At 42.3% G+C, this 25,078-nt stretch overlaps 1 protein-coding gene across 1 annotated transcript in view; it reads left to right on the top strand.

Moving 5' to 3' along the window:
- gstcd (glutathione S-transferase C-terminal domain containing) overlaps positions 1-25,078 on the top strand; it is a 188,916-nt gene that overhangs the window by 27,121 nt on the left and 136,717 nt on the right. The window contains exons 4-5 of the mRNA XM_033022145.1: positions 13,383-13,637; positions 18,710-18,800. Of these exons, the coding sequence (XP_032878036.1) occupies positions 13,383-13,637; positions 18,710-18,800 (346 nt within the window). The remainder of the gene's footprint in view (positions 1-13,382; positions 13,638-18,709; positions 18,801-25,078) is intronic.

Here is a 25,078-nt window from a genome sequence, read left to right as displayed (position 1 = left end):
CCAGTAAATATACAAAGAACAGCAAGGTAGTTTGTTGTAACTTAAGGGTCTTTTGTAGCACCTGTGGTGGAGCTGTCAGATAAAATGACAGAGGGACATATTTCACACATAGTCCTGGTGACTGAAGACTAAAAGTACTTCAAATATTGTTTTTTTTTGGTAGTGTACATCCTCTCCAATCTTTCTCAAAACTGATATTAAAGGCAAATGAATAGAACTATGTTTTCTCTACACTCTTCTTGCACACTCCAGAGAAACTCCAAGGGTTGAAGGATAGAGACAGCAATTTACAAGTGCTGTGTGAATGTTGAGATAAACAATGATGTCAGACTGCTGGAACACTGATTATGAGATACCTTTTCACACCTTCTCAACTGTCTTCTAACCAACCCTAACTTAAAGTATTTACAAGTTCAGAGATGCTGGAATTAATAAAGAATTTTTGCCTTGTTTTTCATTTGTCGGAAGAAAAATAATTTCTGCAAAGCTTTTCTTGGCGTATCATGACCTTCTGGAAAAGATTACTTCCTCTCATCGTGTGACCTTTTTGAGAAGATTGATTGCTTTAAAGAAATGTGAGAACAATGATCCATGTTTCTGATATTGCTCCAAAGTAGTTAAACTTCCTGTTTAGTTTTAGATGTGGGGTTCAAGTTTAGAGTCGAGGGAAACCTACTGAACCCATTCGAGGACTTTGTATATTTTCACAACAGAGTGCAAAGTATTTGCTTTCTGACTAAAGCCTTTGCAGTTTACAATGCTAAAACCAACTAGGGCAGTTATTTGGCTGCATCATTTGTCAGATGTCTTATGTCCAGTTTTGGGAAAAAAATACAGAGGCTTTGTAGAGGGTAAAGGAGAAATTTACCAAAATTATTTCAGGATGGGGGACTTTATGTGGCTAGATTTGAACAGAGGAGGTTTTGAGGAGATCTGGCAGTGTTGTATAATGTCATGATAAGTATACCTAGAGTAGATAGAAATATACTGCTTGACAAATGGGTCATGGATTAGGAAGCTTGGAATGAAAGTGATTGGCAAAAGAATAAGAAATGATGTGAGGGAAAATAATTTGACGCTGTGAGTGATTAGGGTGTGGAATACATGGCCAGGATAGTAATGGAAGCAAATTAAATTGTAGCATTCAAAAGGGAGCTGGCTACATGCCTGAAAGGAAAGATTGTGCAGGACAACGGAGAAGTCATATGATATAGAAATAGGAATAGGGTTTTGACATATAATCTTGAGTCTAGAAGAATGTGTGTTTCTAATATACAAAATTACAAAGAAACATACAAAATTCATGTTTGATCACCTGTCCTGTCCTGTCCTGAATATACTCAGCAACTGAATCTTCACAGCCCTCTGAGGCCAGAATTCAAAGCCACTATCCTGAGGGTGAAGACATTTCTTCTCATCTAATTTTTGATTGCATAAGCTTCTTAGAATCAGAGTCACGCAGCATTGAAACCAGCCCTTCAGCCCAACCCGTCCTTGCCGGAAATGATACTCTTCTGAGCTCGTCCAATTTGCCTGCATTTCTGTTTCCCTCTATTTCTAGGGAACATTTCTATTCTGTTCCCACTCTGTTATTTAGGAATTCTGCCCACTTTGATCAGGAATCTGAACTTAACTTCACAAGGCTGTTAAGAATGTGTAGGAAGGAACTGTAGATGCTGGTTTACATTGAAGATAGACACTTAATGCTGGAGTAACTCAGCGGGTCAGGCAGCATCCCTGGAGCAAAGGAATATGTGACGTTTCAGGTCGAGACCCTTCCTCAGGCTCTGAAGATGCTGCCTGACCCGCTGATTTACTCCAGCACTTTGAGTCTATCTTCGTGTCTTCTGTAGTTCTTGTCTCTTCCAACAATAAAGCCTTTAACCTCCCCACTTGCTTGCTGTTCTGCATATTAGCCTTTGCCAATTCACATGTGAGGACACACAACTTCCACTACACCAACATCTTTGAATCTCTCATGAGCTGAAATAAATTTCTACTTCAAATTGTTCTACCATTGTGGATGACTTCACATTATTCCATGTAATTTTTCATTTGTCATATCTTCAGCCATTCATAATCTGCTTTACATCCTCCCTAAAAACACTCTGTATCCTCTTCAGAGCTCACACTGCCACTCCAGTTATGTATCATTAACAAAAATGCATGAAGAACATAGAACAGTACTGCACAGGAACAGGTCTTTCAACCCACAATGTTTATGCTTAACGTGATGCCAAGTTAAACTAATCTCTACGTGCATGTGATCCATATCCCTTCATTCCCTGCATTACCGTATGCCTATCCAATAGCCTCTTAAATGCCACTTCAGTATCTGCCTCCACCTCCATTCCTGGCAGCTAAATCTGGGCGCCCACCCTCTGCGTAAAACAAAATTGCCCTGCACATTTCCTTTAAACATTGCCCCACTTACTTTAAAGCTCATAGGCATCATCTCCTCATCCATGTTACTGAGAGGGAGGGAGCGAGGGATTGGGACAAGTTGGATTACTGCTGCAGGGAGCAATGCCTTGTTGATGAGGGGTCCCTGATTTACTTGTCATGGATCTTGGATAATATTGAATATCAAGTCTATGTCTCTTTTTTGCTGAGAAAATGCATTGTGAGCTCGCATGGAATCCAATGAAAAGGCTAGAGTAACATCTGTTAGGATAGTGGGGAGGATGTAAGATGGCAATGAGAGTTCCTACATAGTTCACATTCCAACTAGGAACTTTTAAGGGAGTCTCATCAAAAATATGTTTATAATCAAGCTTAGAGCAACCTTCCTTTGCAGCTATTAATATGAATTGACTGCAAAAGTCGCCTCTACAGTGGGGTGTCTTGAATCCCTGTTTTATTTTTTACAAAGGCAGTTTGGTTACCCATTGCTGTGGGCTTATTTGGCATTTGACTTAACACTGATCTGTGTAATGATATGAAGCATGTAATTTGTTGGGAACCCATCAAAATATTGATCCTCCATATTATTGTGCAAAGTCAGCTCATTTGAGCACAGTGTTAGGATTGTTATTTTTCCATCTTTTTGTCATTTTATAGCTTTAATGGGTTCCAGACTAACTAGAATATTCAACAAGACTTTTAAACACCCCGAAAATTGTTTTTTTTTTACAGATAACAGTTCAGTAAGATTATGTAAAAGGAAAGGTGAACCTTTTAGATCAGGGGTTCCCAACCTTTTTCGTCCCGTTTACCCCTGGCAACTTTAATAGCACATAACAATCAGAAAGCCTTTGATAAGGGCCCGCACGGGAGACTGGTGACTAAAATTACAGCACATGGTATTGGGGGTAGTGTGTTGACATGGATAGAAAATTGGTTGGCAGACCGGAAGCAAAGAGTAGGAGTGAACGGGTCCTTTTCAGAATGGCAGGCAGTGGCGAGTGGAGTGCCGCAAGGCTCGGTGTTGGGGCCGCAACTGTTTACCATATATATTAATGATTTGGAAGAGGGAATTAGGAGCAACACTAGCAAATTTGCGGATGACACAAAGCTGGGTGGCAGTGTGAACTGTGAAGCGGATGTTAGGAGGTTGCAGGGTGACCTGGACAGGTTGAGTGAGTGGGCAGATGCGTGGCAGATGCAGTATAATATAGATAAATGTGAGGTTATCCACTTTGGCGGCAAAAACAAGGGGGTAGATTATTATCTCAATGGGGTTAGGTTAGGTAACGGGGAGGTGCAGCGATACACCGGTCACTGAAAGTTGGCTTACAGGTACAGCAGGCAGTGAAGAAAGCTAATGGAATGTTGGCCTTCATTACAAGAGGATTTCAGTATAGGAGTAAAGAGGTTCCTCTGCAGTTGTATAGGGCTCTGGTGAGACCACATCTGAGAGACATCCTTGTGATTGAGGCAGTGCAGCGTAGTTTCACGAGATTGATCCCTGGGATGGCGGGACTGTCATATAAGGAAAGATTGAAAAGACCAGGCTTGTATTCACTGGAGTTTAGAAGGATGAGGGGATATCTTATAGAAACATATAAAATTATAAAAGGACTGGACAAGCTAGATGCAGGAAAAATGTTCCCAATGTTGGGCGAGTCCAGAACCAGGGGCCACAGTCTTAGAATAAAGGGGAGGTCATTTAAGACTGAGGTGAGAAATAACGTTTTCACCCAGAGAGTTGTGAATTTATGGAATTCCCTGCCACAGAGGGCAGTGGAGGCCAAGTCACTGGATGGATTTAAGAGAGAGTTAGATAGAGCTCTAGGGGCTAGTGGAGTTAAGGGATATGGGGAGAAGGCAGGCACGGGTTATTGATAGGGGACGATCAGCCATGATCACAATGAATGGCGGTGCTGGCTCGAAGGGCCGAATGGCCTCCTCCTGCACCTATTTTCTATGTTTCTATAACAATGTTATTTCACTAATTTATGAACAACTAACGATGAACAGGTACCGGAATACCAGAACCAAACACAGTCAGTCAATGAGGAAAAATATGTATAAATCCAGAATCAACAAATTGACCCCCTGGGTAAGTGAAATTGACCCCCTGGGGGTAAATTTACCCCAGGTTGGGAACCCTTGCTTTAAATGGAAGGATTTTGAAATGAAATTAAAAACTTAGCACTTCTTTGAAAGATACCCGTACATGGGAAAAATAGGTATGTTTGTGGCTATGTGGTTTCTTGTCATTGGAAGAGGAGTTGGGAAAATACTGCAGCTGTCATTCCAAAGAAGTACTGGAAAATGAGAAAGAATGTGTAGAATAATTGATGGCCCTACCAGTGAAATTTGCTGTATTTACTGTGTGGTATTAGGAGCCTATTGTACTGCACCTGCTATGGATTGGACATATCTCTGTTGGATACTTCTCATACTTGCTTATTTTACTGTCCAGTATAAACTGAATATATTACTCTCTGAGGGTTTTAATCTCTGATGGCATTTTATCCTTCTGGTGTGTCTTAAATTTGTTCCATTAAGAAAGATTGATGGCGAGCTATCCTGAGAAGACACCATGCATTTAGCATTTATTACACAAATTCACACGGTGGCTATTCTGTTAATAATGCAAAAGTAAAGTTATTTTGTACTTTATATCCAATTGTATTTTCCAAAAGTGTTAATAAATAGGTGTCCTTTGTGAAGCCACTATTCACTTTTTTGTTGCTGCAGGTTAGATACAATGAGAAAAAACACATTGCCAGCGATTATACAGAGCATCATACAAGATGTATATGTGCATGCTTTGCTGATATCCCAGTGAGCATCCATTTCACAACCTAGACCTTTCAAGGCGATTATATATTTGCTTACTGTTATTTGTGGAACTCTGCTCAGCGTAAACTGACTTTCAGTGTTGCTTAATTCAATGGCTATACTTTATTGCTATCACTTATTTTATGAAGGCGAGGAAGATCTTGTATTTAGACTATACATTGTGTATAAGATCATGCGAGGAATAGATAGGGTAAATGCAGTCTTTTATCCAGAGTAGGAGAATCAAGAACCAGAGGACATAGGTTTAAGTTAAGGGCTGGGGAGGGGGAGGGGGGGGGGATATTTAATAGGAACCTGAAGGGCATCTTTTTTGCACAAAGAGTGATGGGTATGTGGAACAATAGACAATAGGTGCAGGAGTAGGCCATTCGGCCCTTCGAGCCAGCAGCGCCATTCAATGTGATCATGGCTGATCATCCCCAATCAGTGCCCCGTTCCTGCCTTCTCCCCATAGTCCCTGGCTCCGCTATCTTTAAGAGCCCTATCTAGTTCTCTCTTGAAACTATCCAGAGAACCGGCCTCCACCTGAATTCTCTGAGGCAGAGAATTCCACAGACTCACAACTCTCAGTGAGAAAAAGTGTTTCCAGTGAACAAGCTGCCAGAGGAGGGAGTTGAGGCAGATATGGTCACAATGTTTAGAAGATCTTTGGACAGTTACATGAATAGGAAAGGTTTGGAAGGATATGGGGTAGGTGAGACTAGTGTAGACGGCATGTTGGTCAGCGTGGGCAAGTTAGACCAAAGGGCCTGTTTCCCATGACTATGACTGCATTAACTCCATGACTATGACTGCATTTTTCATAACGTCACGATATTTCAAAGCAATTTGCACCCAAATTAATATTTCTTAACAAATGAAACTTTTATTGCAAACGATAAAAAGCTTTTCATTGTATCTCGGTACACGTGACAATTAACTAACCTAAATTGTATCCACTTTTTGCACAGACTGAACTCTCTTTAGTGTATCGCAGTCAGCCTCGATTATGTACTTGGGTTTCAGAATTTGAGGTTTGAATGTTGAGGTTTCATCCATTTTATGATTTGGAGCTGAGCAGCACTAACCCTCCCCCTCCACTCAGAAACATCTGGAGGTGTGGAAGGCACTATCCTTTGTAATGTGTACCCTTTTAAAAACTACTTTAAACAATGTAAGAATCTCACACTTTTACCCCGTGCCTTCATACCAGGTGCAATTCTAACAGAGGCTTAGACAATGATTGAATCTGGATTTCAATTGATTCTGTGAATCTAGGAGCAGCGTAAACATTGTAGCTTAAACATATTTACAATACGAATTTGGAAACAAATAAAATCAACTTTAAAATTACAAAACCTATCACTTTTAACTCCAATTGTTAATAATCCAGCATTTAAACCATCCTTCACTGATAAAACATATAGCCATTGGGAAAATTTTGGAATTAAAAGGATTGGCGATATGTATGAAATGGGAAACTTGTTACCATTTCAACAATTACAATTAAAATACAAGCTGAAAAATAACCAATATTTTAAATACCTTCAGATTCGTGACTTCCTGAAAAAATATATACAAGGATACCAAACTTTAACTTTAACCAAATGTTAGACTCATTGGAAGAAGCAATTAAAAATAAGGCTGACTCAAGGAAATTAATATCATACTTATATAATAGCATCTTAAATATAGAATTACCATCGACAGAGGCACTTAGAGAAGAATGGGAACGAGAACTACTGATAAGAATCCCGAAAGAAACTTGGGAAAAACTCTTGATATATATACATAAATGTTCGATTAATGCAAGACATAACTTAATTCAATTTAAAATTCTACACAGATTATATTATTCGAAAACTAGATTGCACAAATTCTACCCAAATTCTTCCCCTATTTGTGACAAATGTGTATCTCATAATACCACTATAACACACTCTTTTGTCTCTTGTATAAAACTACATAAATTTTGGAGCGAAATCTTTGAAATTTTCACAAAATTACTTATGATAAAACTTGAGCCTAACACTGAATTGATAATATTCGGATTAATGGAAGACAAGAATAAATTGAATATGTTTCAAAAATCTTTCCTTAATTATGGTTTATTAACGGCAAAAAAACTTATACTTACATTTTGGAAAAATACATCGATAGCAATGCTTAAAATGTGTATTTCAAACATGTCGGAAACCTTACATCTTGAAGAAATGAGACTCCTCCTAACAGACAAAGCAGACCAATTCCTAAGGATTTGGTCTCCATTTGTCGACTTCTTACAAGAATATGGTACAACACAAACGATCTGTTTCACGATTGGGTGAATGGTGGTCAAGAATAATAAATAGCTATCTTTCCTTTATTCTTGTGCTTTCTACCTCTCCTTCTTTTCTCTCTATTCTCTTTCTTCTCTCTTTTTCTCTTTCTCACTTTCCGATATCACACACCTCTATTTTTTTTCTATTCTCTTTCTGTCTTCTTTTTTTTGTTAAAATACATGGCTGTACATGAAATGTAACATGCCAATATATATACTAGGTACCTACGGTACCATATTATTGTACTTACTTCTAATAAAATGCAAATTAAAAACCCCCCAAAAAAAACATATTTTTTGTACCCAGATATCCCATAATTGCAAAGACTAGCATATGGAAAGGGTATCTGTTTGTTATTTTCAGTTGAGCACTTTTCATGACACCATGAGCTGCTGGACAATAACTGTTTCATTGATGAATGTATTGTATGTTCCCTGCTCGGCCCACATGTTGTGTCTGTTGGCAGATTTTGTTACCTACTTTATGTTTAACAAGCATTTCACTTTTGATCAACGAGGAAGCGAGCTAAAATCCGGCTCAGTGCTGGAGTTTTCAGAGTCAATTAATACGGGGCATTTTTCCTCAGTTTCGTGTTTCACGCACTTTAACAAATGCATACCTCACTGTGTAAATCCAGAGGTGTTAGAAATAGCAACTGAATATTTCCAAGATTAGAGTCATAGAGTGATACAGTGTGGAAACAGGCCCTTTGTCCCAACTCGCCCACACCGGCCAACAATGTCCCAGCTACACTAGTTCCTTGCACTTGGTCCATATCCCTCCAAACCTGTCCTATCCATGTACCTGTCTAACTGTTTCTTAAACAATGGGATAGACCCAGCCTCAACCACCTCTCTGGCAGCTTGTTCCATACACCCACCACCCTTTGTGTGAAAAAGTTACCCTTCGGATTCCTATTAAATCTTTTCCCCTTCACCGAAAACTTATCACCTCTGGTCCTCGATTGCCCTACTCTGGACAAAAGACTTTGTGCATCTACCCGATCTATTCCTCTCATGATTTGTACACAAAATGTACATGATTTTGTGTACCTCTATAAGGTCCTCTCGCACACCATGGAATAGAGACCCAGCCTACTCAACCTCTCCCTATAGCTCACACCCTCTAGTCCTGGCAATATCCTCATAAATCTTTTCTGAACCCTTTCAAGCTTGACAATATCTTTTCTATAACATGGTGCCCAGAACTGAACACAAAATTCTAAATGCGATCTCACCAACGTCTTATACAACTTCTATACTCAATACTCTGATGATGAAGGCCAATGTGCCAAAAGCCTATTTGACTGCTCCAATTTCCTCCGTCCTGCTGTCTTTCTCCTCGGTAAATACAGAGGAGAAATACTCATTTAGGACCTTGCACATCTCCTGTGGCTCCACATGGAGGTGACCACTTTGATTCCTGAGAGGTCCCACTCTCTAGTTACCCTTTTCCCCCTTATGTATTTATAAAATTCTAGACTAAGTGGGATCAGTTGAGGGGAGAGGGGGTTGTGGGGAGAGAGGGGGTTGTGGGGGGGATGGGTGTGTGGGGGGGAGGGGTGTGTGGCATTGTGGGGTGGTGCATTTTGGGGGTGTGTGGGCGGGGGGTTGAGGGAGGGGGGTATGTGTGGGAAGAGGGGTTGTGGGGGGTGAGGGGTGTGTGGGGGGTGGTAAGTTTGGGCAGGGGGAGTTTGGGGGAGAGGGGTGGCTGGGCAGGGGGTGTGTGGGAGAGGGGTGTGTGTGGGCAGGGTGAGGGTTGTGAGGAGTGTGTGGATGGGAGGGGTGTGTGGGAGGGAGGATATGTAGGGGGGGTGGGGTGTGGGGGCAGGGGGGGAGAGAGCTCGGAGAAAAGACAGGGGAAGAGCCATGGGGGAGATGCGATATCACGGGGGAGGGGGCAGGAGCCAGTGAGGGGGACCAGAGGGGAAGGGGTTGGGTGTGTGATGGGAACTCACAGCGGTCGTTCTCCTCCGCCAGGAATATCCCCTTTCCGTTTGGCGACATTGGCGCATTCTCCGACTCGGCGCGGGCTGGGCTGGGTCGGGCCGAGCCGGCTCATCCAGAGCCTTCCGCAACTGCAGTAAAGACGCGGGGGGGGGGGGGGGGGGGGGGGGAGAGAACTCGGGATGTGTGTGTGTGTGGGCAGGGGGAGGGTTGTGAGGGGTGTGTGGAAGGGAGGGGTGTGTGAGGAGGGTTGGGTTGTGCGAAGATGAGGGGTGTGTGGGCAGTGGGGGAGAGAGAGCTCGGAGAAAAGCCTTGGGGAGAGTGCGGTATTACGGGGGAGGGGGGCAGGAGCCAACGAGGGGAACCATAGGGGAAGGGGTTGGGGGTGCGATGGGGACTCACAGCGGGCGCTAGTCGCTTCGCTGGCTGTTCTTCTCCGCACGACTTGCGGACTCAGCCCGGCCTCTGGGGCTTTATTCTCCCCGGGTGCCAGAAGGGCCGTTACCTTCATGGTGACTGACAGGCGAGAAGACCAATCTGCTGATCTCACGATTTTTTAAACCTTCATAATTTTTGTAATCTTCCACCGATCGGAGCAAAACTTGGTGGCTTGGAGCAGAGGAGAACGGTGAGTAAGGTGGCGAGTAATCCTAGCGATACAGGGTAGCGTTTTTGCGCAAATTTAAATACAATGCAGACCGGAAGTGGTCAAGATGAGAGTTTTAGTAATAGTATAGATTTTGGAATTGTCCTTAATGCTACCTGCCAGAGCTATCTCCTGGCCCCTTTTTGCCCTTCTGATTTCCTTTTTTAGTTTACTCCTTAGTTCTTGAAACTCCTCCAGGGATACACTTGATCTCAACTGTCAATATCTGTCCCATGCATCCTTCTTGTTTTTGACTAAAGTCTCAATTTCCCTCGTCAGCCCAGCTTACTTACATTTGCCTGCTTTGCCCTTCACTCTAACGGGGACCAACACAACCTGAGCTTTCTTCAGTACGCTTTTAAAAACATCCCACTTGGCCGATGTTCCTTTCCCTTATAAAAACCTGCTCCAGTCATCTTGAGTGAGACCTCTCATACCCTCAAAGTTGGCCTTACCCCAGTTGAGCATTTTAACATGTGGACCCTCTCCGTCCCAATCCATAACTATCTTAAACCTAATCGAACTGTGGTCACTGGTCCCAAAAGGCTCCTCCACACACACTTCATTAACTTGCCCTTCCCAATTTCCCAATACTAGATCCAGATTTGCCCTCTCACGTGTGGGGGCCACCACATACTGCTTAAGAAAACTCCTGAACACTTTTGAGGAATTGCATCCCATCTGATCCCTTCATGCTATGATTTTTCCCAGTCTATTTGGGAAAGTTAATATCCCCTACTACAACAACCTTATTTGACCTGCAGGTGTCTGTAATCTCCCGGCACATTTGTTCTTCTAATCCCATTGACTATTCGGGGGGCCTGTAGTATGCCCCCCATCCCTTTCTTGTTCCTTAGCTCCACCCATTAGACCTCACTAGACGAACCGTCCCCAATGTCACCTCTGAACACAGCCGTGACAGCCTCCTTAACCAACAATGCACCCCCCTCCCATCCTCTTTTTCCCTCATCCCTGTCTCTTCTGAAGCTCCTATATCCCGGAACATTGATCTGCCAGTTCTGCCCCTCCCTTAACCAGGTTTCAGTCATGGCTACAACTTCCCAGTCTCTCGTACCTATCCATGCCCTAAGCTCATCTGCCTTACCCATCAGGCCCCTTGCATTAAAGTAAGTGCAGTTTAAACCAACCCTCCTTCCTCGCTCTCCGCCTTTCACTTGCCTATTCTGTCCACTAACCTTTCCCACACCACATTCCATACCAACTTCTCGCCTCTCACGTGCCTCTGTACTGCACGAGATCCCACCCCCTGCCAATCTAGTTCTAAACCCTCCTGAGAAGCATTAGCAAACCTTCCCGCTAGGCTGCCGCAGAATTTCCTATCCGCACCTCTGACGATGGAGTCTCCCACCACTACAGCTCTGCCTGATGTCGCTCTTCCCCATTGAGCCTCAGCACCAGGGTTGGAATCACAGCCTTGCTACCACTCAATCTTGTTGTGTCATCCGCTCCCAGGAGGGTGTACCTGTTTTCAGTAGGTACAGCCACCGGGGTCTCCTCCACTCCACGTTTACTCCTCTTTCTCACAGTCACCTACCTTCACTCTTCCTGTATCCTTGGTGTCTCACTGTAGGTCTCACTGTAGGTCTTGTCCAGGAAACTCTTGTTTTCCTGGATGGCCCTGAGGCCATCCAACTGCTGCTCCAGTTCCCCAACACGTTCATTCAGGAGCTGCATCTTTTCTGCAGGTGTAGTTTCCTGAAGCACCAACAGTGTCCCTGACTTCCCACATCTTGCAGGAAATACACTATACCAACTTGCCTGTCATTTCTTCAGTGGACAAAAAAATAAAATAATTCTAATCAAGTGTAGTCTTGCCTCAGCCGCCTCACCGAAGACTCTCAAGCCAAAGACTCACACTTCACTCACCAAGGCTACAGCTGCACTTTTTTATCCATTATCTAATCAACTATTTTAAGGCTAATTTGTAAATTACTCGAACCTGGGCCATTGGCGTTCTTTTTAAATCTTCATTCCCTATGACTCACCTACTTCCAGCCAATACTCGCTCTCGCTGCTTCTGGCTGAGCTTCCCTCCGACCTTCACGGTAAACCTCTCCGACCTCCATGGTAGTAGGATTGTTCAAAACACAACTGTCGAGGAGAGGGGCTCCTGTGTGTCACTATCATTATTCTTGCCTGAGTTGAGTCATAGAATCATGCAGCACGGAAATAGGCCCTTCGGCCCAACTTGTCCTGGTCAACCAAGTTGCCCCATCTAATCTAGTATTATTTACCCGTTTTTGGCCCGTATCCCTCTAAACCTTTTTTATCCCAAAACGTCTCCCATTCCTTCTCTCCAGAGATGCTGTCTTTCCCGCTGAGTTACTCCAGCTTTTTGTGTCTATCTTCGGTTTAAACCAGCATCTGCAGTTCCTTACTACACATAACTGTTCAATAGTCCTTTAAATGCTGTGATAAATGCTTCCTCAACTACCCCCTCTGGCAGCTCGTTCCATATACCCACTACCCTCAGAGTGAAAAGGTTGCTCCTCATGTTTGTATAAATCTTGCCTCTCTCACCTTAAACATACTGCACGTCTTCTCGTTTTTGTATTCCCCACCCTGGGTAAAAAAGATTATGTGCACTCACCCTATCAATTGCTCTTATGATTTTAACTAAGAAAAAATATACATCACTACACAGTGGCGCAGCAGTAGAGCTGCTGCCTTATAGCGCCAGAGACCCGAGTTTGATCCTGACTACTGGGTGCTGTCTGTGCGGTGTTTGTACGCTTTCCCTGTGACATTGTGGGGTTTTTCTGGGTGCTCCAGTTTCCTCCCACATTCCAAAGACGCGCAGGTTTGTAGGTCAGACCTACACAAAAAGCTGGAGTAATTCTGCAGGTCAGGTAGCATCTCTGGAGAAAAGGAATGGTGACGTTTCGGGTCAGAACCCTTCTTCAGGCTATCTTCGGGTCTCGTCATCTATTCCTTTTCCCCAGAGATGCTGTCTGATCAGCTGAGTTAGTACTCCAGCGTTTTGTGTCTGTCTTTGGTTTAAACCAGCATCTGCAGTTCCTCCCTATATAGGTTTGTAGGTTTATTGGGTTCTGTACATTGCCGCGAGCGTATAGGATGCGAAACTGGGATACACGTAGAACTAATGTACGGGTGATCGTTGGTGGGGGCGAATTTGGTGTGCTTGTTTCCATGTTGTTCATCTAAAACTAAAACAAAGACAATGTCACGTTTTTTTTCTTCTGAATTTCTCCTGATCAGGTTTCTCTTGAGGACTGTCAAGAACACATACTGCAAGCTTTGCCGTTGCTCTGCCGTTGGTACCAACGTGTGCAGGAAGTACCCGGAGTGAAGAAAGCCATTGTCCGCTGTGACATCCAGCTTCTCAACCTTCCTGCCCCTGTGCCTTCCTCCAGCGTGCTGTTTCCAAGTTCTGTTGACAATAAGGACAAAAAGATGGAAACCATGGATCCCTATTTCCGTGGTGGCCCAAGACCCACCATGACCAAACTTGAAGTAAATCTTTATTTTTATGGTTTGGGGATGCCTTTGCTGCAATATTTTACATTCTAGACATAGATAGTAAGCATAACATTTTATTTGTTACCCTGCAAAACTGGTCTACATGAAAATAATATTTTCACGATCAGATTGACAACTGAGTCCTGGATGGTTGCCAGTGTCTGCTTACAAACCGACATCTGAAGAAGGGTCTCAACCCGAAACGTCATCCATTCCTTCTCTCCAGAGATGCTGCCTGTCCCGCTATGTTACTCCAGCTTTTTGTGTCTATCATTGATCTAGATCCTCCAGGGAATATTTTAAGGATTTGTGATGTAAAACACAACTAATGTACATCAGCTACACATATGTATTCCCTGAACCAAGTAAATGTACGATGAGAATGTATGATGTTTTCCATTCTAGTTGCAGGGATCTGCTATATATAAAATATGTTATGGAAGGTGATAAAACAATGAGAATAGACACAATAGTGGAAGGATCTGGCATATAGAGTTGATCCTTGATCACCATCCACTTAAAGTTTGTGAAATGCCTTCAAACAGTTTAATCTACAAAAGCTAAAGTCATGTTCCATATCTTCCAATATTATCTCATACCATCTCTTCATTCAATCTAAATTAAGGTACAAGTGAATGATTGTTTTTGTGTTAAATCAAATGAATTCTGAGAAGCTAGTGTTTGAAGATTAGAAAGCTGGTTAAGGGAATGGTTAAGAAACTGTCTTAAGAAGGGTCCCGACCCTAAATGTCACCTATCCATTTTCTCCAGAGATGTTGCCTGACCCTCCAAGTTACTCGAGCACTTTGTGTCTGAAAAGAATTAATTTATTGAGATGATAAAGGACTTTAGCAGCGACAGAGGAGGGATAGATGTGTAAGTGAGCATCTTTCCTGAGGTGGAATAAAACCACAGCTATATTATGAGCTTAGAACACCAAAGATCTGGATTAACTCAGCAGGCCAGGCAGCATCTGTCCAGGTCAGGGATAGGTGACGATTTGCTCCTGGTCCCTTCCTCACATTCCAGTATCTGTATTTCCTTGTGACATTCCAGCATCTGCAGTTCCTTGTCTCCCAGTACTTTGTGTACTATGCAAGATTCCAGCATCTGCAGTTTCTTGTTACATTCCTGCACCTGCAGTTCCTTATCTCCCTGTGCTTTGTGTAATAAGCAAGATTCCAGCATCTGTGGCTCCCTGTGTCTACATTATTAGCTTCCTCTGTTTTGTTTTGTGGTTTGATCACATGGTATAGCATTATCATGCCATGATCTTCATCATTTTTTGGCAGTCTTGTTGTTAAAAGAAATATTGAATGGTGCTCGATATTTTCCATTTAAACTGCTGTCAACATTTGAGCAGGCTTTCCCAACAGCATGAAATCCACGGTTGATAATCAAAAAGTGAACACCATCATTTGGGAATTCCAGTTGCTGTTCCAGCAGTTTCAAGTCATCAATTCTACCAATTTCAATCTATTTTATTTTCTAAACTCTGATGGCATGTTATGCTTTGCCATCAGAGTTTTCTGATTGCATGTTATGCATTGTGCTGCAGTATTAGTTCATGGCCCTGCCCATCATTAAATATTCTAAGTGTTTGACTTTACTTCCCATGTGATGTACTGTTTAGAAATTATAGGAAGCTTATGACACCACTGGAGGCCACTTGAGCCATCGTGCTTTGCCAGTCAAAAGGTACCCAGAAAAGGACACAATGTGCTAGAATAACTCAGTGGGTCAGCAGCATCTTTGGAGAACATGGATAGATGACATTTCAGGTCAGGACCCATCTTCTGACTATCTGCAGTTCCTTGTTTCTCTAAGAGGTACTGAGAATATACCCAATCCTCAGCACTAGGTCTATCATCTTCAAGGTTTTCAACGCCAAGAATTAAAAAAATGTTCTTCCCTATCATCTTTCAAGCCGCGAGTTCCAGAAAAAAAAACACAAAGTGCAGGAGTTATTCAGCGGGTTAGGGTTAGAAGACATGGATAGGTGACGTTTTGGGTCAGGATCCTTTTTTCAGACTGATTGTATAAAGGGGAAGAAGCTGTAAAAGGAAGGGAAGGTGGCAGATAAAGCCTGGCAGGGGATATGTGGATTCAGTGAGGGGGGGGGGGGGGGGGGGGGGGTTGTTTAATTGGCAGATCGTTGTACAAAAGCTAGAAGGAAAAAGGAGGCAACAGGATGTAAGATAAGGAGAAAGGAAGAGTGAAACGTGAAACTAACAGTTGGGATATAGGTGGAAAGGGGGTAGGGAATGTGGGAGAAATGGGTACTCACTGGTTGGACACAGGGAAGATAGGGGTAAAGGTGGGGGGGAGAGGTTGGCTCAGACCCCTCTGCTGCCCCTTGGATGATTTATTGTTCCTTAAATCCCCTTTCAGCACTTTCACTAATTATTTTCTTTCTCTGCTCCTTGATTCTGATTTTTAAGCTAAGGAAATAGATCCTTCCTTTATACTAATTAGGACTCCCATAGTCTTATATACTGCAATGAAAGCCCCATTAGTTACCGGTACCTCTGTTCTAAAGAAAACAACCTCAGTTTATCCAATCTTTAAATTTGGAGCCTGAATGAAAGTGCTGGAGGTGCCACCGGCATTGTGTTAATCTGTAAAACCAACTGGCTGCTTTGACAGCTGTTGTTAACCATCAACGTGTCTCCGGTTCCACTCCATTTACCGGTTACTTTAGTTCGTATTCTATTTTTAAATGGTACCAGAGTAGAGGAGTTCACTTGCTAACCGTAAAACCAACTGTTTATTGTACCAGCTGTGAAAATCCTTCACTGGGACTGGGCGGAGGGAGAGGAATCACCAGTACTTGCAAATGAATAATCTATTAGAAAGTTCTGATGAGAGGAAGAACTGACAAAGGATATTGTTGGGTCAATATTATAGGAAATCCATTTCTGGAGATCATTTTTGCATGGCTACTTGTAAATTGTGATCAATATGTCTGAAAATAATTGGTAAAGGAATAGTAAAGCTGGTTTTGTAGTCACACAGATCCCCACCTTGTTAGGTGGAAGATGCAAATTGAGATTTGGTGTCAACTCTCCATCTGATGGTTTTGTAGCAAATTTGTTTCCCCATCGCTTTCACTCAGCAGGTAATGATCTCTAATCATTTTCCAATCTTTAAATTTGGAGCCTGAATGAAAGTGCCTTTGATTCAGAAAGGATTCAAGCCTCCATTCAAGCCTCCATACTTCTAATCCCAGCAAATATACCAGTGCAGCATTGAGAGATTGCTGCGTTGTTGAAGATTTTTGGCTCGGATTCTAATCTGAGGTCTGTACCGGTTTGTGAGATCTGTCCAGTGAATTTAAAGGATCCCATTTTGACATTCTCAGAAAATAAGTGAATTCTCTCAATGAGTTGACCAGTGCTTATCTGTGAATTAACTGAAAGAAGCTGTTCTAGTCATTTATTTTGTTGCTGATTATTGTGCACTTTCTTACAGTATCTAACTGTGCCGAGTTTGTGTAAGAAGGAACTGCAGATGCTGGTTTAAACCGAAGATAGACACACAAAGCTGGAATAACTCAGCGGGACAGGCAGCATCTCTGGAGAGAAGGAATGGGTGATGTTTCGCGTTGAGACCTTTCTTCAGACTGGTTGGGGATAAGGGAAATGAGGTATAGACGGTGATGTGGAGAGATAAAGAACAATGAATGAAAGATATGAAAAAAGTAACGATGATAAAGGAAACAGGCCATTATTAGCTGTTTGTAGGGTGAAAATGAGAAGCTAGTGTGATTTGGGTGGGGGATGAATAGAGAGAGAGGGAATGCCGGATCTACCTGAAGTGAGAGAAATCAATATTCATACCACTGGGCTGTAAGATGCCGAAGCGAAATATGACATGCTGTTCCTCCAATTTGTGTTTAGCCTCACTCTGACAATGGAGGAGACCCAGGACAGAAAGGTCTGTGTAGGAATGGGAAGGAGAATTAAAGTGCCCAGCTACCGGGAGATCAGGTAGGTTTAGGTGGGCTGAATGAAGGTGTTCCACGAAATGAACTGGGGTGGGAGATTGCAACCTTTACGTGGTCCGCCCTGTTTTGACAAATGCAATCAACCCGGCGTGCACAATCAAATAAGATCAAATAGAACAAGTTGTCTGACAACTTTAGGCTGTGCACGCCATAAGCAAGAAGAAGAAGAAGAACACCCAGTCTGCATTTGGTCTCGCCGATGTATAAGAGTCCACATCTTGAACAATGGATACAATAGATGAGGTTGGAGGAGGTGCAAGTGAACCTCTGCCTAACCTGAAAGGACTGTCGGGGTCTCTGGACAGAGTCGAGGGAGGATGTATAGCGACAGGTGTTGCATATCTTTCATTCATCGTTCTTTATTTCTCCACATCACCATTTATATCTCTTGTTTCCCTTATCCATAACCAGTCTGAAGAAGGGTCCCGACCTGAAACATCACTTATTCCTTCTCTCCAGAGATGCTGCCTGCCCTACTGAGTTATACCAGCTTTTAGTGTCTAGGTGTAGAGTATGTGTTGGCTGTGATGCTCGTTAGGATGTATAGATCCTGAGCGATTCAGTTTCATTTATTGTCATGTACATTAAAGTGCAATTAAATTAATTGATTTTTTTGGTGCGGAAATAAGCATTTCTACGATAGAACGTCATGGCCTGAAGACATTGTGTAGCTAACAGAGGTAGCGAAAACGCCTAATTGTGGAATTACAACCATTGCAGTTCCTCTACTTATTTCACCATTGAGGAAGTGGTTGTTAAGACTTAACAGGGCTAAAGGATACATCACCATGTTGGCTCTATGTTTGCGCAATCCAAACTTAATTTTCATTTGCTTCAATTATTTTCCAATTTTCAGGTGGAAAGCGCAGCTCTCTACAACATGATGAAGTTTGACTTCATTGTACTTGTGTATCGTATTATCGGATCTTATTGGATAGTATGCAAAACAAAGCTTGGTATACGTGACAATAATAAACCTATGCCTAAACCTACCCAAACGTAAATTGAGATGTTATGTCCATTAAAAAGATGTTAACAAATGTCTCCTATCAAAATACAGGAGAATGGAATTTCAGCAAGATTTATTCCACACCCTTGTTGCTCGAGTCAGGACTGGAGCAATCTTCCAGTAGCTGTCAATCCCATAGAAGGTAAGAGCAGACCTTGTTCTTGTTTCATTTCAATGGTACTTTATTGTCACATGTGCGAAGTGCAAACACACAGTGAAATTCTCTCCTTACAAACAGTCCAGTAGAACATCACCACATCATCCCCAATTTGTGTACAGAAATAGTCTACTGAGCCCGCATGCAAGAGGAACCATGTTTTAGTGCCATATTCCAAGTCCAGTCCAAGCCCCAGTTGTTATGAATGGTGTCCGATTCAGGCAAGCCCCAGGCTGATATGGGCTTCCAGCCATCACCTTCCTTGCTTGACCAGCAACCAACGTCCTCTCCTCGCCCGTCCACTTTTGTTCCCTGGGGGTCCCTCCTGCAGCAAACCTTGAAGGTGCGATAGGGCAGACCCCCGTTCCCTCTCTTCTGCTGGCCTCGCTTCTCTCCCGTTACGTCCATTGTCATCGCCAGCTCCATCCTCCTTGTGTCTGGTCTTCGGAGGACGATCAGCGGCGGCTCGGCAGACTCCACTTCCAGGCCACGGGTTTGCCGCATCCTCTGAGCATGGGCCAGGCCATGGTCTGCTGGGTTTTACGGTCGGCTGCGGTCCATATCCAAAATATTTCAACATGGTTTGAACATTCTGGTGTCTGATCATGAGCACATTGATCAAGTTCCTCTTCTATGTCATTGTCACGTGTCACTATCTATCGCCATTACTGGCCTTGTCAGAAATTGTAACTTGTTTGTAATATTAAGAGAGTTATTATTATATGAATATGCAAAATCTTGCTAATTTTAGAAAGACTTTTGGGATTTGGAAACATCCTAAGAGTATGTACATTTTCATTTATTCTATGTCTAGATTCAACAATATTTGGATCTGCTTGCAATTCAAATTGTGTCCCTACAGATGAGAGATGAAAGATGGTTGTTTATTCTTGCTTTTAACCATTTGACTCTGACTCTTTTTCCCCCAAGCATCACTAGACACTTACAGTTGCGGTCGTGATCTCTAAAATTGGCTGTCTAACAATAAGTGGTATAATTTGCTTTCTCAGTAATGAACTTGCTGCCAGTTAAATTTTATTTAGTGTAGGTTTCCACTATTTTGGTCATTATTGGTTATGGTTCTTGATTAGTAAGCATCAAAGGTTACGTGGAGAAGGCTGGAGAATGGGTTTGAGGGAAAAATAGATCAGCCATGATCGAATGGTGGAGCAGACTTGTTGGGCCAATTGGCTTAATTCTTCTCCTATATCTTGGTCATATTTTGTGATATATCATGTAATTCTCCCATTTCTTTCTTTTTTGTTTCACTTTTGACTGAAGTTATTGTACTCCAGCTTAAATATTATTAGGATCTAATTGCTTGTCTGCTTACGACTTGTGAACATGCTGGGGACACAGATAAGTGTGTTCGCAATCATTTTGAACCACCTGCACTGTACAGTTCTGGGGTATTAAAATCTACCCAAGAATGTTAATTTATGATGCACTGTTCACGGCCTGAAATGCCAGTTCCTTTATCTGATGAAAGGTTAAATGGTTTGCTTGTATCGCATGTTCAGAGGCATCCCTGATTTATACTGGTTGTGCATAGCTCAGCCAGCTGTAGACCCTGAGGAATGGGATGGTGGTGTTTTGACCCGCTGACCTCTAGATATTTTATTACTACAGTTGAATTCCACTGAAAAACGTTTACATTGTGAGCTTGGCACACAGAACCTGCCTCCTTTGCTGCAGGCTGTTGAGCCCATCTGAAAATAATAAAGCACCTTCTTATCTCAAGCTTCACCTGCTGACTAGTGATGTGTGTGGTCAATGGTTGTGGGGATCAAGCTTGGGAGTAGGGAGATTTCTTAATCATTTTAACAAATATCGATTTTAGTGGGAAAATTATAACCATCAGGTACAGAGGGAGAGCTGATGTACACAAGAATGCAGCTGACAAGACACCTTTTCCAGTTTCGCTACAAGATCCATACTTAAAACATGATGAGCGATATGAATGCAGTTTGAATGTTTGCATGATCAGAACGAAGAGCATTTAATTAAAATATACAGCATTCAGCTACAAATAATTTTAAAATGGGATAATTTTTTTCCAAAGCCAATTAATCCCATCCACCTATCCTCGGTGAAATATTAGACCTGTTATGTCAGAACGCATTGGATTGATGTCATAAACTTAAGTGTTCTTGTTGCTTTGGCCTCCATATATGAGGGACAGTGAAACCAAGTACTATTAAGTGCAGAAGTGTGGTGGTTTGATATGTCATCCTGAGGGCTGAAATGATACTGAATTACACATGTTCGCTCCCTTCACCATGTATGTAGAGTGCACCAAGTACAAAATGTTCTTCATAAGATATCGTAAGAAGCAGGAGCTAGAGTATGCCATGTTGCCCAACAAACTTCCACAACAAAGCTTCAGCAACACTAACTGCATCCCCAACCTGCAAGGGTAGGAGGCACACAAGAATGTCACCACAAGTGGGTTCCCTGCCTTGCAAGGAAATTCTTTCACATTAGTCAAAATCCTGGAACCCTCTCCCTAACAGCATTAATGATTTAAGAAGGTAGCTCACCACCATATAGAGAAAAACCAGGGATAGTTAATAAACACAGTCTTTGCAGATATGTGGATCTACCATCATTGAATGTGAGAGAAATCGAGCTCTTGCAATGTATTGAGCATAGAAATTAGGTCATGTTGCAGTTATAAGAGACGCTGGTGAGGCCACATTTAGATTATTGTGTTCAGTTTTGGGCACTATGTTATAGGAAAGATGTTGTCAAGCTGGAAAGGGTGCAGAGAATATTTATGAGGATATTGCCAGGACTCGAGGGCCTGAACTGTAGGGAGAGGTTGAGCAGGCTAGGACTTTATTACTTGGAATGCAGGAGGATAAGTGGTGATCTTATAGAGGTGTACAAAATCATGAGAGGAATAGATTGGGTAAACGTACAGAGTCTTTTGCCCAGAGTAGAGCAATCAGGAACCAGAAGGCATGTTTAAGGTGAGGGGGAAAAGATTTAATCGGAACCTGCGGGGAAACATTTTTGCACAAAGGGTGGTGGGTGTATGGAAAGAGCTGCCGGAGGAGTTGGTTGAGGCAGGTATTGTTGTAAACTTTAAGAAACATTTGGACGCGCATGTGGATAGGATAGGTTTTTTGATTGATTGATAGTTGTGGGCAAGTTGGGCCAAAGGGCCTGTTTCCATGCTGTACGAATCTATGACTCTATGCAAGTGCAAATCTCACCCAGTAGCAGAAGAATTTAAAATGAATTTATTTTAAATTCTTTAAAATGAAGGGCAGGTGTTACTAAAGCTCTTGAAGCTATTGGATTGTTATTAAAATCTGTATAATGCATTAATGACCTTTTATGGAAAGAAATGTGTTGTTTTTGTCTGTTTAATCATGGCATTATTGCACTGTAAGACTACATTCTGTATTCTGGTGTTTTTCTTTGTGCACTACCTATTGTACCATGTATAGCCTGATTGTACATGTATATACTATGATTTGAAGGCAAGCAAACAAAGTTTTTCACTATATCTCAGTACACGTGACAAACGTAAACCAATACCAGAATTGTCTTTTTAATATCTGCAAGGATGCCTTGTCCACTGAGACTCTGCTGATGACAGGGGCCCACATAAGGTTTTATTGGAAACCAGGATTATGGTAGCTGGATGTAATTTTATACAGAGGGCTAAATGCCACTGTTTAATGAAAAGGTGAAAATTAAAGTGAAACAATTTTGAAGCGATTAATACAGTTCCAAATCGAAATACGATTACTTTTAAATAAAAAAAACAGGGTATTTTGGAAAACTCAAAAAGCCAGGCCTATATCTGAAGAGAGAAGCAGAGTTGGCATTTTGTCAGTATTTCTAGCATTCCCAACTTTTATTTCAGATTTCTAGCATCCTCAGTTTTTCATTTCCTGTTAAATTTTAACCTGCAGTAGGTTGATAATAAAATAGTTTACAGCCAGCAGTCTAGCGTTTCATACCTGAATGCACTAAAAATGAATCAGTTACCTACAAGTGGACTTCTGTTGATAATTTCCCTGTGTAAATTGTTGCTGACTTTTGAAAAGATTGCATAATTTATGTGTTCGAGGAAGCATTTTGGGATCAGACATCATGGGTACTTTTGTGTCCCCTCATTGTATGCTTATGGCAGCTCCCAAGTGTAGCACTTATTACACGCACTGTAGCTTTTGTGCAGGAAAACGTATGGAGTTTAACCCATGCAAGTGTGAAGTCTTGAACTTTGGAAGGTTGCATATAAGGGGAGAGTACACAGTTAATGACATGGCCCTTAACAGCATTGATGTGCAGAGGGATCTTGGAGTCCAAGTTCATAGGTCACTGAAGGTGGCTGCACAAGTACATCGGGTTGTAAAGAAGGCAAATGGTCTGCCTGCCTTCATTGCTAGGGACATTGAGTTTAAGAGTCAGGAAGTCATGATGCAGCTCTATTAGACTTTGTTCAGGGTGCATTTGGAGTATTGCATGCAGTTCTGGTTGTCCCATTACAGGAAGGATGTGGAGGCCTTCGAAAGAATGTAGAGGTTTACCGGAATGCTGCCTGGATTAGAAGGTTTCAGCTACAAGGAGAGGATGAATATACTTGTATTGCTTTCTCTGGAACATCGGAGGTTGAGGGGAGACTTGATAGAAGTATATAAAATTATGGGAGGCATAGATTGAATAGATAGAAGCGTAGACTGGGGCGATTGTTTCGCTGACACCTTTGCTCTGTCTGCCTTGGCTTATGTGATCTCTCGGTTGCCAAACAGTTTAACTCCCCATTCCCATACTGACCTTTCTTTGCTGGGCCTCCTCCATTGTTAGAGTGAGGCCAAATGCAAATTGGAGGAACAGCACCTAATTTTTCACTTGGGCAGCTTGCAGCACAGCAGTATGAATATTGATTTCACTAACTTCAAGTAACCCTTGCATTCCCTCTCTCTACCTCCCATCCAGATCCGAGTTGTCATACTAGTTTCACTGTCATCCTGTTGAGTTTCATTGTCTGTATAAATCGTTATCATCTAACCTGAGGCAGCAATGGACCATTGTGGACTCCACCTTTCCTTAATCATCGTTACCTTTTTACCTTTCTTGCATATCTCTCGTTTCCCTTTTCCCTGACTCTCAGTTTGAAGAAGCGTCTCAACCCGAAACGTCACCGATTCCTTTTCTCCAGAGATGTTGCATGATCTGCTGAGTTAATCCAGCTTTTTGTATAAATAGACAGTCTAAACTTTTTTTCCCAGGGTGGAAAGGCATAGCTATAAAGTGAGAGGGGGAAAGGTTAAGGATGTGCGGGGAATATTATTTTACACAGAAGGTGATGAGTGCCTTGAACAAGCTGCCGGGGGTGGTGGCTGAGGAAGATATGATACTATCGGCATTTAAGAGACTTATGGATAGGGCATATGGGTATGCAGGGAATGGAGGGATTTGGATTATGTGCAGGCAGATAAGAGGTCTTGGCATCACGTTCGGCACAGACATTGTGGGCCGAAGGGCCTGTTCTTGCATTGTACTGTTCCATGTTCTATGTTCTAAATGCAATCAATGTGTTGTCTGCGATGTACTTTGCCAAGTTCAATGTTTTTGGCACACTAAACATAGTTTAGGTCAGGAGAGTTTTTAACCTTTCCCTGAACGTCTTAATCATAATTGCCATGTGAATAAAGTCTGGCAGTTTGGTGAGCTCCACGTGTAATTCTCCTAACATTGACGTAGCCTATCAGTGACTATATTCACCAGCTCATTATTGCATGTATAATGTTGGAGGTGTATTCATACACATGAATTTTATGTGTTTACAGAGCAGATGGTCTCAACGTTTCCAGTTTACCCTAAATGATTTCCTTACCTTAACTCTCCTATAGATGGTTCAACTGGAATATGCAATGTCAGCTCCCTGACATCTGGAAAATACCCATTCTAAAGCTTATCTGAAGAAAGGTCCTGAAACCTCACCTATCCATGTTCTCCAGAGATGCTACCTGACCTTCCGAGTTACTCCAGCACTTTTGTGTCTTTGTTTGCAAACCTGCATTTGCAGTTCCTTGTTTCCCCATTCTTTATATGTGGTTCCAGTTAGTTAATTGGTATTGTTTTATTATTGTCATGTGTACTGAGATACAGTGAAAAGCGTAGTTTTGCATGCCATGCAGGCAAATCATACCAAACATGAATGCAATCAAACCACACAGAGAGAAAGTGCAGATTTAAAAAAAAAAGTGTATGGTTTGCAATCGGGACTACATTGTAGGTTATGA

The sequence above is a fragment of the Amblyraja radiata genome, chromosome 1, assembly GCF_010909765.2.
Source record: "Amblyraja radiata isolate CabotCenter1 chromosome 1, sAmbRad1.1.pri, whole genome shotgun sequence".
Classification (NCBI taxonomy): domain Eukaryota; kingdom Metazoa; phylum Chordata; class Chondrichthyes; order Rajiformes; family Rajidae; genus Amblyraja; species Amblyraja radiata.
The sequence above is the reverse complement of the archived record's forward strand: the minus strand, read 5'-3'. Positions and strand labels throughout refer to the sequence as shown.